Here is a 14622-nt window from a genome sequence, read left to right on the forward strand (position 1 = left end):
GAGAGCACTGGGGATGGGAAAGGTTAGGCAGGAATATGTGCTAGGCTACACCAGGTAGACTCCTTTAAATTCACAGAGATCTTTTATTCAGATTTGAGGATGATCATGTTATGGCATGTTTAATACCTTCCAAACAGAAAACACTAAACAAGACTGCATTACAGCTCTCTAGTTTCTTTAAGACATGTTAGAACAAAGTTGTTGGTTCTGTTTTGTGGTTTGATGCATTTTGTTAAATTAGACAGGACATTTTGCTGAAAGCACTTTATTTTCAAAAGTTACTCCAGCTAGTTTAAAGCTATCCTGCTGAGGCATGTCATATAAAAAGTATATTTAAAAACACTTCGTGCTTTAGGAAGTTGTGAGCATTTAATTTTATTTTCTTTATTATTTTCTGGCAATTGATAAATTGAAAATTATCAGCAGTAAGTATTAATCAAAATAAGTTTGTTGCAGCCATAGAAATATGAGAATAGAACAGAAATTCCCTTTTAAATCAACATAGCAGGATGGTCGAAACGGCGGCCATTTTTATGTGTATTGTTGCCATTGCAAAGAACCACGACCATTGTAGCGGTATCGTTTCTGTATAAACAAACTTGCGGAAAGTCAAGCCTCATGGAGGTGAGGTTTGCAACAAATGAGTAGTAGAATAGCATGGATAGCCATCTTTTGTGCTCTCTTTCCGTTACCTTGCTGCTAGAGAGAAATTGAGGAAATCGCTTCAGATATTTTTTGGTAAGTCATTGTTGTTTCCCACACTAGTGATTTTGACACACTCTACGGACCCACTGACACGTGTCACCATTACAACATTCGTCATTTTTTCTTGAACTAGTCAAATGACCATGGCAAACAGTTACATGTGGGTCCTACTCTCATTTTATTTCTGGGGTTGCAGCACTATTTAAAAAACATAGAACAATAAGGATTATGTCACTTTTGAAGTCCTCAAATTAAACAGTAGAATGCTTTATTTCAAACTTAACATTTTTGACGTACAATATAGCACATATATACATAAAAACACAATGCTACAACTTGAAACAATTTGATCTGGTATTGTTTTCACAACAGTACAATATATGTTGGATCTAAATCAGAGGGACTGAAAGGCTCAACTTACAATTCCTTTAAAATGTCAAGGACAAAATTTACCAATGTTATATTTGGACTAGATTATGACAGGAGGATGAAAAGTGTAATTTCTTTGTCTCCCTTCCCTTCTCTCTGTCCCAGCCCCCCCCCCCCCAAAAAAAAAAAAGCTGTCCATCTCTCCTAAAATAACCTTCTTTAAAGACCTTTGAACATTTCACAGGGATGATGATTTGAGGCCTGTAGCATCGACGGAAATGGAATGACATTTTTCTTGAAGTCCATAATTACCATGCTAGTCAGGACAGAGGAGTAGGTTGGGGCACACAATGTCACTCGGGAGAGCTACATCTAATTAAACACTGGAAAAAGGATAATTACAACTTTTCAGGAGTAAGAGAGACCTCACCCATGTTTCATGTTTTCCCTATCTGAACTGAAAACTCACCCAAGTAACAAGCACATCTGCCTTCAGTGCTGGACTCGCAACTGCAAAACCACAATTACTCTGACCTCAGGACCACTCCCTTCTAGGGCAGGACTGAACATGGTCATTTGAAACAATATGGACCACCTTTGGAGGAGGCCCACAGTATGTTTCTTGTTCGACTTGAAATACATTTCCAAAATGAGTCAACTATTTTTAAAGTGTGTTTTTAAGTTGCAAAGATCCGAGTTGACAAATGAGCATTGCTAGCATTGCTCTGAAACACTGAGCTGGGATGTTGCGTACCCTGAGGGGCATTCAAAGTAGTGGGAGGTAGAAAATGGATTTTACATATCGATTGGGTGAAAACTGTTAAGTGTTGAGTTATAACTGTTTTGAAGCACATATAGTTTATTTTAACTGCCTTATAAATCAAATTCTCATTTTTAGGCTTTATTTGATGTATTCAGCTAATGCATCCATGACATCTTAATTAATCAGCATTGAGTTCTAGTTGGTGGGCGCTTGCTACACATTTTGACCTATTTCTTTTGGTGGATTATATTGCATCCATGACATCGATAACACAATTAGGTACAAAATAAGACACACCAAGAGAAAGATCAATCTTCAAAAGACGTTTTACTAATACTGAACAAGTTCCCTGTTCGGTTCTCAAGAACATCACATAATAGTAAATACCTTTATTTACATATATACAAGATGTAGGATGCAGACGACTATTATTTTTAGTAGTTTTAAGGCTAAGGACAAGGTTTATGTAAAAAACTTTGCTACATCACTGATGAGGAACCAGCTCAGGTTGGTTTGCTCTGCACACTGACATGCTCGGCTTGGGACACTAGCGTTACAGTAAAGGTCAGAATGTTAAAAGGCTTTCTGTAAGATCACTCAGGCGAATGTCCTGCCTACCAGCACACAAACAAGGAGAACAACACTGCTTCTCTTCTACAAATCAGTTCACATGTACATTTCTCAACATTACAGGTTTTAATCGCAGTAGTGGAAATATTGTGTACAAAACAATTCTTATTCACTTTTGGAAGCGCTTCTTGACTGATGCCTCGAGAATTTTTTTTTTAAAAAACAAATCACTTTGTCCCTGAAAATATGTTTAGATTTAGAATTTCTTTTTTGGGTAATCTAAATATGAATATGGTTGATGTGCACCTTTGAGAGTAAAAACTGACGGATTTTGGTATTTCCTCAGTGTTCTGACCAAGAAAGCTGTCAGCAGTATAAGAAAAGGTTCACTGTCACTAATCCAGCATTTAGCTAACCTGACTGTCCATACATTTTCACTAAGCAGGATGCTTTTCCCATTTAAAGTGTCTAATAATGAGCTGTCAGAGAAGCATGCCAGAGCACATATTAGATTACATACAGTATGAGTTAACACCGACTGCATCAAACAGGAAAGAGCACAAACTTTCGGTCCTTGAGCGTGATTAAGATGCGGTGTCAAGATGCAACTTTAGATAACACTAAATACTGAATCTGGAAATCACCCGGCTATACATGAACATAGTCAGATGTACTGTACAAATTAAATCATATAACTATGAGACAAAAGAACGCAATTCACTACAAACTGCTATTTCCTTCTTTGTAATTACAGCACTCAGAACTGCAAAAGAAAAAATGTGTGTCAAGAGGGTCTTGACCTCACAACCCAGACAGAGTAATTTACTTTCACTATGAGGTTTTTTGTTCTAGTTGTCTGGAATGTGGGACTCGGCTCATCTGTTGAATACTGGGAGTTACAATAGGCTAGACCCCAGGGAAGGGGGCAGGGGGTGTCCACTGGCAAAGTAATGCTCCAACCAAGTCCCAATCAAATCATTTTCCAAACCTTCTGAGCCCATGTTTGTGACCTGTGCTCAGCTGACCCCTCCCTGGAAGTATCAACCAGTCAGCTCAGATCTTCTTCAGCTTACGGCCCAGGTGGTAGTAGTAGGACATTGTGACCAGCAGGAAGAGCACCCGACTGAGGAGCAGGAGAATGGCTGCATTGGGCAGGATGCCGATCTCGATTAAGGTGACGGACGTCACTGAAACCACAGTGCAACATTTGGTCCTTTAATAGGAAAGGCACACATTGCATGATTTCCCTAGCATTACTAACCTATGGAAAGTAGATTTAAAAAGGAGGATAGGTTCACGTTTTTTCAAGTCTGTCTTAAAAACTATACTCACATGCCCGAGAGAGAGTTATCTGTCGCTGAAATTATTAGCCTGTGTTAGACAATCAAGTGGTCTTTTTAGTCCTAAATTCCTTCCTTGGGTTTCCCTGGAAGGTGTGTCCTTGCAGGGCTTGTGTATCGGGACAGTAACACAAAGAGGGAAATTCGTATTGTTACTTTTGACTTGCACTGAAAGGGGTCTCTCTGCGTCCAGTACAGATTGAGAAATGGTTATAGAGACCAAAAATAAATGGTGTTAGAATTAAATTTGGGCGGACTGTTCCTTTAATACAATGCAAGTTTGCAACTCTACACTGTGAACACAAGAGGGCAGTGTCAACACATATTCCTGATTTCCAATCAGAAAAATGGTTGGTCTTAACTCTGTCACTACGTGAGATGGGGACTTTAACAACTAGGGACAAACGACATAAACAGGACATTCAAATAATGTGTTAGAGGAATGTATCTACCAAGAAACTGGACAGCAAAGTAGCAGGCTTCACTGAGCAGAGTCCACTGGATGACGATCTTTTCTGCTGTGTAGAGACCATTCCACATGATGAGGGCCAGGCCTGGAAAATGATGTGATGAAAGAGAATTTATAGGTTAAGGGGCATGGGAATTAAAATAGAAAAAAGAGGAAGTTCAGGTAAGAAGACTCGATTCCACTCATAAAATTATTATGAGAACAGTTTACTTGCAGCTGTACTCTGCCTATGACGAAACATTCACATTGTGATATTTGGCCTATTGTTTCCATTGAATGCTCTGACTAATTAATTCATTCTGATAAAATCCTATGCTCTATTATTTAATTCCCAGACATCTTTCCAGTACAATTTCCTTTTTCCTTTGCCAATCCCCACAGCCCTGCTGACATTTGAAATAAAACGCCCTTTTTGTTGGCCTTATAAGATTGAGAACTGGTTTATTCAGGTTTTCCTCCATCCAGTGCCATATGCCTAAGGTTTTATCACACCTCAGGCAATGCAGTAATCTTCCAGAGGTTTATTTTTTATTTTTTCAGATTTGACATTGCTCAGATTTATCATAACATAAGACATGTGTACAATGTGTTAAGAGTTCAGTAAAAGGTTTATTCTTAGTTTTCCCAAAAATGTCTTGTGAGGGAAGAAGAGGGAACATATTAGACAGATGAATTATTTTGAGCTCTTATGTCTTTTGTATTTAATGTGCTGATGTTATGACATATGTTATGGCCTGACTTTGCTGAAAGTGACAACCTGGAACAACTCAAAATATGCTGAGGCTTTGCTCTCACCCTTCCTTATATTCATGCTTTCACATCAATAAGCAACCTGTGTGTTACTTGCCTCTTGGTCACAGTCACAGAGACATCCCAAACCCTCTAATCACTGAGTGACTGACTCACTGACTTGCTTGATATCCGTGTTTCAGTCTAAGACCATTAAAATAATTGCAAATGCCATTATGACCCGGCATATTTAAGAGAGGCGAGCGGAGCCTTTGTTGTGAGCATCACTGATACACACAGGAATGATTTTGCAGCAAGAGAGTACTTCAACTTACTATGCGTTTGAACTAAAATAAATGCAATGTAAATTTTTTTGTGAACATCATTGCAGCACAGTGAACAAACTCCCACATGCATGAAGCATAAATAGGAATAAAGACTTACTAAGCAGTGCTCCTCCATAAAGGCGAATGGAAATGCTAGTCGTGAAGAGCTCCTCCTCAAAAACAACCTCATATAGCTGGTTGGGAAACACAAGAGCCTGTGTAGCAAAACAGAAACATAACACTGTCATATGAAAACAAAAAGGATTATGTCCTCCCTAAATGCCTTCAAAATGCAGCACCATTGACAAAGTGTTCTTGTTTGTGAGATGAACACAGAGGACATTGAGCATTTAGGTGCTTTAGCCGACAAAGACGGAGCTGTTTGTCCAGATGTCCCTCACGGATTAAGCATTTACAGTAATTCATTGTTGGGTTTGTATAACATGATCTTTCTAATCTTGACAAGTGCCTTTTCTCCTTCAATAACTGTAAAAAAAAAAAAGTATATCTAAGGTATAATGAAATATAATATTAAATTCATAGAAACTATTAAAAAATTGAGTGAAGACGTTTTAGTCATGAATGTGACAACTCCTTCACTGCGATGATGATTTAAGCAACACTTACCATCACGGCCATAACTGTGAAACCCACTGCAGAGATGAGTATCCATACCCTAAAAATAGATACACAACATAACATGTTATAATGTACTGTTATATTCCTCTTAGCAACAGTGACCACTTTCTCAGAGTTTACAAGAGGTTGAACTTTACAGGAAGTGACACACAGATGACAATACACAGTGTGCTATGTTAACTGTGAGCTGGTCTGAGCAGTTGAAATCTCACCTAAGCCCGATAGGCTCTCGCACTGCAAACTTCATCTCATTTCCGAGCATCTGACTGATCTGTGAGAGAACAAGGCAAGACAAAATAAAGAGAAAACAAGTTATGAGAATGGAAATGTAAAAGCAACGATGTCATCTCAACAGATATATCTTCCCACAGCCTTCGACAAAGCACCACATAACCAAGAATAAAGTACTCTCCATGCAGGTGTATTTCATGTTGCCAACACATCTGTAGCAAGCTAATGGAAATAAAGAAGCACATTAAAAAAAAGCTGTTGAGAGAAAAGAAGAGAGGCTAAGTGTCCAGAAGTACTTATAAAGAGGTTAATTAAAAACCGGAAATGTCTTCACCTCCTGACGATTAAGAGGGTATGTCATAACAACATCTTGCAGTGAATTGGGGTTGAATAACCATCTACCCAGTCTATGCCAGAACAGAAACCCAATTTGACAACGTTTAACTTAATCCTAGGAAGTACCAAGCAATAGTCAATTTGTAATCCTGAGAGCCTGAAGCATTTAGTGAGAGCATGTTTTGAAAAATTGAAAGCAATTGTTTGTTTCTGTTGAATAGAAACACTGTTTCTATTTTATTAAAATGCAAAAAAGAATTTATCACATCATGCAGCAATATTAAGGAGACAAACCCAAGCGTTTTCTTGGTAATATCTGTGAGAAAGATGTTATTTTTTTTTTTTTTTACTCTGCTCCATTCGGCAATAATATATATTAATGTTAACCTCCCAGAAAAACACAAATATAAAGCTTGCAATTGTACTCGGCGGCTCCATTTCTGTGTAGTCTGATATTAACAGTATCTTAATATTCATCTATAACTGTCTGGAATAATGTAGTAAGGAAACAATTAAATTATTAGCTGATACACAGAAGAATATAAATGACACATTTAATAATCAATAACATATTTCAAGTCATTTATCAAACAAAACATTGAAAACATCACCCTCGGGTCTGGGAAATTATGATGGGCTAATTTTCTTATTTTTTACAGTTTTCTGACATTGTCTAGACTAAAAGAATGTAATAGAAGACTGAAAAAAAAAAATCAGATGAAGTGATAATGACTATAAGAATCATGCACTGGATGCAACTGAGCAAGAGCTCTAGAAATAGTGAAAATAAGTGAGCTAGAGCACAATACAGTATGTAATGTCTACACTGAAATTCCTAAGTTCTGCAAGTTATCTAAAATGGAAAAATGTTTATCTGTATGTATGTATATACTGTATGTGTCTAAATATATGGAAAAACCCAAAGGAGGTCCTTAAGATAGCAAGAGCGCTGATTCTTTATGCATGTGAGGAGAATATCAACTCATAAATGGTGGTGACAAATTCAGATTTATCTTTTTTCATCGTAAAATACATGAAGACATGGGGGCAAACAAAGTAATAAACCACACAGTTTTCTGCCTGAACAGACAGTAACCCACAGATAAATTAAAATTGTTGGCTGGGAAGTTGTTTTCCTTTGTCCAAAGCCTTCAGGTCTTATCACTCCCCTAACATCAATGACTTTCCTTCATCATTAAGCATCTCTTCCAACATAAACTGTTCTTGTGTTGCAGCGAGGCATAGCCTCACTGAAACAAAAAAATACACTGAACCTTGAAATCCAAAGTAGAGAAGATGATTTTCTGACAAGCAGTGTTTCAAGGTATAACTCATTGTCAATTGGAAAATAGTTTTCTGTTTAATGCGCCTGTGGAAAATAAAAATGAAAAAAATAACTAAAGTTATATTGAGACAGCTAAAGGTCTAAAATATTCTATATTATGATAATATCTATAAGACCTAAAATTGCAGAAGTTACTTGCAAGATATGCCATGTGATGTATGTAATTGTTTTGCACATTTCTGTAGTGTACATTATAGGGCCCTTACAAAAAGACACCATTAAAGTTAAATTCCAAAAACTATTAAGATAAAGAGTAACAGACGAGACCGAATACATCTCTGCTTTCACTGCAGAAAAGTGCGATTGTATGAAGCCTGTCTGTGATCACATGAGCAGGTGATTCAGCCTTCCTGTGCCATGGTTTCAGCGGCTGTTTTTGACAGGAACACATAAATATTCATGACTGGCATGAGAAATTCTACAAGGGAAATGAGGGTCTACTGATGGCACAAGGTTGGCTTGGGGTGGAATAAGGAGGAAGGGAGTTAAGAAGAGAAGGAGAAACAGGAAAAGGAAGAAATACACAATGCTGTTTGTAGGATTAAGAGAGATGCTTAATTACAGCTGCTATGGACTCGGCTTGTCATCAGTCAGCTACATTCAATGAACAAAGAGCACAACAAGCATGACAAAATATCCAGGGGTAGTGGAAGAAGTATAATCTCTTATCACCCCCCAAAAAAAACTGTTTTCAGTTTGTGCACATTGTGTCACATTAAATTACAAAATGTCTCAGTGGCAATCAAAATATACAGAAAAATAAAAACACAATATAAATATACACAACAAGAAGTAGTGGACCAGTGAGTTAAAGAAGCTGGCAGTGACTAAACGGACAAGAAGGACAATATTCTTTGGCACAATTGCACTCACATACGATAGCATAAATACAAAATAAAACAGGCAGGAAGGGACAGTCGGCGGACTACAGAAGCATTTCCCTCGTTTGTTTACAGGGCCCACAGGGATAAAGTCAATCGTTTCCCTTTTAAACCAACTGTTGCTATGCAGCTGACTGTTAAATCCCATGGGTCTCTTTACCACCAAACACTTGTGGCAAGGATAAATGGAACAACTCAAGAGTAATGGCACAATCCAGTTTATTGTAAGAGCATGAAGTTGACTTCTAAATAAGTGTCAACGCCACAGTTAATTAGGGAAACCTACTATTCAAAACCACATGTACAATGGACCACATTGGCCAAAGTATTTTGCTGCTGTACTTTGCATTGACTGTTGCTGAACCACTATTCAATCATTACAGACATGTATCTAACCTCAATTATCTTTCTCAATTCAAAGAAAAATTATTGGAATTGGATGTTGAGGCATTAAGTGTTTTCATATCTCTATCCCTACCCGTTGTGAAAAGGATCTCAATGACAGATGTCTGGATAAGGTCCCTAGCTTCAACATTGAGAGAGGAGACATGTTATCACAAGCTATCAGCCTCCATTGTGTGCCTGCTCCCTTCTGTTTGGTTCCCACTTGCCTGATTAATATTTCAGGGATGAACCATCAGCTTTGCCTATACTAATTCTAATGTTATCTGAAAAAGATCATTGGGATCTTGATATTTGAGCCCTCTGTTGGAACAAGACATTGTTGGCAACCGTACAGCTCAATGCTCATGAGTATATATAGTTGTGTTTTTGTGTCTTCTGGCATGAACCAGCATGTGTGTTGTTGTGTTTTGGTATACACACCCCTGTGCAATGTCTATATGAGTGTGCAAATACATAATGCAGGAATATCAAAAATGAGATGCAAGAGACAGGGAGTCTCTCAGGGGAGCCAGTTACATCCCAGTGGAGATGCGACAGCTCATGGGAATATGTGATCTAGATTCATTGAAGCATAAGGAGGAAATGCACAAAAAGGTACACTGAGAGTGATGAACCAATTAGCAGCCCATTGTGGCTTTGAAAAAAATCCATAGATTTTCCCAGGGTTGATGAATGCACCTGTGGTTGCGCATTGCTGCAATATCAGCCATTTGACTGACAATGGTTTAACACATTTATGACAAAGTTATGTCAAAATGCAGTGTATTACTGCCCCTACTGAATATAAATGACAAATACAAAATCATGTGACTTAATCTGACCTTTGAGCGGTGCACTTCACCATCATCATCCTCGCCACCGACTCCAAGGATCTTCCTGCTCTTTAGACGGCTTATCAGGTCTGTCTGGCTGTGCTTCTTCATCAGAGGAGGGTGAGGTTTAGACGCCATGGTATACACACCTGACAAAAAAGATAAGAGAGGTACACAGATGGAGAAGGTCAGAATGCAAGTGTGGTTGTAAAGTTGGAGGAAATAAATTAATAAATGAAAAAGAGAAAGCCAAGGAGAGAAGATATATTAAATATCCCAATTTTTATCCCATTAAAAGTCCCACTCCACATTGTAAAGTACGTAAAAAATACTTTGTTATGATTAATATTTTGTTTAACATGGTTTACCCACATAAAAAGTAAAATGAAAGTCTGAAAAGGGAGCTGGCAGCACATCTACCCTTTCTACCCCATTGAGAAATTCCAGTGCCCCTGTGACACGGCTGCCTGCTCAGGTGGCCTGGCTTCCAAGCTCCGCAGGCTGGCGGTCTGCAATTATAGTTTAAACCTGCCATCAGTCAGGCCCAGGCTCAGATGAGAAGTCTCAGCTAAAATCAGCGAGAAGCAGATGTATCACAATGCTAAGTGTAGTTAGCATCTTTTGTTTGTTTGTGTGTAAGCTTGTTACTGACAGTGACTGACAAAGCTCAGACAACAGTGTGTTTTCGCTCTCTATACTGACAGTCCGCTCTGCGCTTCAAGGTTTTAAGTTTCTTTGCTGGCTTTTGCATATTAGGGAGCGATTTGTTTACGAATTAGTGCCATACCTTATCCTGCTCAGTGTACGTTTGAATCTCAAATTTCACAGAAGTGCACAGACGTGCCCCATTCAGGTGAAGAATGTGAAAACACCTCTCTAGTGAAAACTTTTCATGGATGCAATTCCGTATGGTCAATGTCAGACATTTTAGGGAACATAAACAATTTTTTTTAGTGGAGGTAGACTTTAGTTTCATATACAAAACCTCAGTGGAAATTTTCCTGCCCCTTGATCTGAAGAAGACATCCATCTACAGCACAGGCAGGAAATGTATAATAATCCCCTTGAAGACTTGACTTACGCAACACAATTATCCAACACTGGTCTCAGAAATCCAGGCAAACTATAAAAACCTTGTTCTTAACTCAAAGTGGAGGCAACAGCCAGATGTCTTATAGGTCTGCTGGGAGCACAGACACTCACAAAGACACACACACACACACACACACACACACACACACACACTAACACACACTATAGACAGCAAAATGCCCAAACCTTAGATATGTTAGTCTTATTTGAAATGAATAATCAATGACCTCACACATACAGTATATATCCACACATGCCCGTTTGTCACGGAAGGAACTTATTGTGAGCCTCCAGATCACGCATTTCCAGCCAAGGGTAACCAGTTGTTTCAGACACATAATTTCAGAACCCGTGTCCTGTCTGGTGTACAAAAACTACATATAACTATAAATGAAAGGGGAAAAGCCGAAAAGCATAATATGAGCGTTTCAATGACTATAGCCTATTATTATCAACCTCATTTCTGATCGGTCCATAAGACAATACTTTATTCAATGCATAGAATTAAAAACCCATTCTGCACTTACTGCAGTGTCTTGTGTTGACTGTTTACATATCTGCTCATCATCATGTGTACATTGTTTGTACGGGTGTTATTGTTGAATATATTGTGAATACATATTTCTAAAATTGTATGATTTGTGTTGAGTTAATATTACACAGTACGGTTTTTCAAATCCCGACAAATAACCCATACTACAAAAAAGACAAAAACTAATACTAAAGCTAAACTAAAACTAAGCATTTTAAAAAAATAAACTAAACTAGCAAACCCGCTATGAAAAATAAAAATGAACAGAATTTGAAAACAAAAAGACAAACAAAATAAAAATAAACTAATGAAAATTGCAAAACTGCAAAACTATAATAACCTTGGTTTGGTACTGCAAATTTGATTTTGTTTGGTCATGGTAAAAAAAACCAAAAAAAACATGGCAGATAATCTTGATATCAACTCTAAGCAAAAAAATGGTGATTCAGATTTTTCCTTGAATCGTGCAGGCCAACTGTGGTCCTATTGATTGGTGTTAAAGGATTGTGCTTGTGGATTCAATGGGGACAAGCAATAGTCAAATCAAGAGAGATCACCATCGATCCTTACCTCCACCATGGTTCAACTGGAGGCAAAAAGGCATGCACAAACATGTGTGCACACGCACGCATGGGTTGGCCTGTCTAAAAAAAATTGATGGCTACTCCACAGTCCAATTCTGTAGAGGAGTAAAACAAGAGGGGTAATTGAAATACTCTTTCAAAGATGGGGATACCACACAAAGAACAGAGAGCTTTGTCCACCAGGAAAGGGGAAAAAAACAACAATCAGTACTATCAGGAAACACCGCAAAGTGCTCGGTTTACCACCAATAAGGAAGTGTGTCAACACAGTTAGAGGCGCATTATAGGCTTCAAGTAAACAATTACTGTTTTTGTTTTGTTTTTGCAAAGTGTGCAAATTAAACTCATTGAGTGGATAAAACTATCAATTAAAATGTTAAAGCTCTCAAATACAATAACATAGCAGCCAATTGTGTGGCAGATATTCCATTTCAGTGATAGCTCAGTCAAAACAATACAAGTTGTAGATAAATTAAATTAAAATATACAATTTAATGGGATGTTCTATTGGAATTCATGCTGAAACAATTAGTTGATTGCATATTTGTCATTGTTTAATTTATCATAACCTTTCCTGATCAATAAACTAGCCTCAGTTAATTACCCATAAAAAAATACTAGCTTGGTGATGCAAGTTCATCAAATGGGATGATTTGCAGCTTCTCCTCGTGCAATTGAAGACATCACCTTGGCTAAACGATGGATTGGCAGCGATTAGAATTTTTCATTGCGATTAATTGCATAATTTCCCCGATTAATCAAAATTAATTGCAAAATGAAATAATAAATTCAAAATTAGTGTATATAGTGCAATTTTTTTTTTAATGTTCTGCCAGATGAATAAAAGTGCCGTAACATTTCTTCTGCAAAAACTTACCAGTATTTTGTTCATAAAATAGCAGTTAAATAAAATATTTAGTGTACATCTCATATAGATATATAGATATCACAGACAGAGCAGTAAAACCTATAAAACACTTCTCAAATGTCATGGGAGTCACACTGTGAAGAAATAATCATTATAACTTACACAGATGACAAAATACATACAATACCTTTTAGACGCAACTGTTGGTGAGTTTCTGCATTGTATGGTTGATAAATTATTCAACTATGAATCAGAGGTGTTGTTTTTGTTTGTGGGCGAGTCTCTCGGTCTCAGGTCTTACATAGAACAACAAACTTTTACAATAATAAAGAAATAAAAAAAACTGCGTTAACGCACAATAAAAATAGAATTGTCGGTGTTACTTAATTAGTTAACGCGTTAACTTGCCCAGCCCTAATTTAAATACACCAAGCTTAATTTATACCTTTAACAAACTAGTGCTGTCAGTTAAATGCGTAATTAACGTCAATTTTTTTTAATTGCAGGATTAACGTTCTATTTGGCCTAGCAAACTGTAGTTTTTTTTTTTTTACCTTGCAATGACTAGTAACGTTCGAGAACTCCAACACCACACCGGATCTAGCTAGACCTGAAACCAAACAACAGGCACGCCGCACACACTTGTTTGGGCTTGCAAGCCGGCCAAAGAGCAGTAACGTTAAGTTTTGAGTGGATGGCGAACGCGAGATGCCAAAATAGATGCCATTGAAAATGATGACGTTTATTTTTTTTTTAATGCCCAATTGGTTCCATTGACAAGACCAAAGTGATCCGTGTGTTTTGTTGTTGAACTGAGCTATCATCGCAGCACGTCCAGTCTGAAATACCACTTAATGGCCAAGCACACAGCTGATGCCAATTCTGCCCCACCCCATCATTTCATTCACCCTCTAATTGACGGACAGTGTTACATCGTGTGAGAGATTAATTGCTCCAAGAGAGAATGTTACTTGTAGAATTGAACACAACAGTAGGCCATATGCCAATGTTGTTTTCAATAATAAAAAAAACAACACATTTGCACAAAGTAAGCCGATCCACTTTTCCATCTTGATAAGAGCATTAAAATGACAAATAATGGGGCAAAAAGAAATCAAGGGACATTTAGAATAGATAAAAATGTGCAATTAATTACGAGTTAATGACATAAATGCAATTAATTGTGATTAAATATTTTAACCGTTTGACAGCACTAAAATAAACCCAGCAGCAGCAAAACTTAGACAGCATTACATTACAAGGTCTTTCTAATTCTTTGGTCTTCTACACCTACTTCCGTCTTTGTTTTGTGTTTGACTGGAACAGATTGGTGGGAACTAGAAAGTGTGCTAATCTGAGTACATTTCTGTCTGTGATACACATGGCAAGGATTAACAACATTCCCTTGGCATTGGCATACATACATTAGCATGGAGTGGTTAGTGAAGGTCACACAGCATGTGTTCAGGCTTCTGTTGTCAAACATTCCACTTGGACTCCACACAGTGCTTGAGAAACTAGACTTGCCCTGTTCTGTAACAGCAAGAAGAGGCAACATTGATGGGAAAAATGATTTTACAATGTTCTAAAGACGTTACCTAATTGAGCCAGACACACAGTATGCAG

At 37.6% G+C, this 14622-nt stretch overlaps 1 protein-coding gene across 2 annotated transcripts in view; it reads right to left on the reverse strand.

Moving 5' to 3' along the window:
* Positions 1 to 956: 956 nt before the first annotated feature.
* The window catches only part of LOC117948707 (tumor protein p53-inducible protein 11-like), a 41939-nt gene continuing 28273 nt past the window's right edge, over positions 957 to 14622 (reverse strand). For both annotated transcript variants that reach the window (XM_034878463.1, XM_034878464.1), the window contains exons 2-7: positions 9930 to 10069; positions 6123 to 6181; positions 5899 to 5947; positions 5390 to 5486; positions 4200 to 4301; positions 957 to 3594 (exon numbers count right to left, since the gene is read on the reverse strand). In XM_034878463.1, the coding sequence (XP_034734354.1) occupies positions 3461 to 3594; positions 4200 to 4301; positions 5390 to 5486; positions 5899 to 5947; positions 6123 to 6181; positions 9930 to 10058 (570 nt within the window). In that variant the 5' untranslated portion in view covers positions 10059 to 10069 and the 3' untranslated portion in view covers positions 957 to 3460. The remainder of the gene's footprint in view (positions 3595 to 4199; positions 4302 to 5389; positions 5487 to 5898; positions 5948 to 6122; positions 6182 to 9929; positions 10070 to 14622) is intronic.

Source organism: Etheostoma cragini, chromosome 8, assembly GCF_013103735.1.
Source record: "Etheostoma cragini isolate CJK2018 chromosome 8, CSU_Ecrag_1.0, whole genome shotgun sequence".
NCBI classification, from domain to species: domain Eukaryota; kingdom Metazoa; phylum Chordata; class Actinopteri; order Perciformes; family Percidae; genus Etheostoma; species Etheostoma cragini.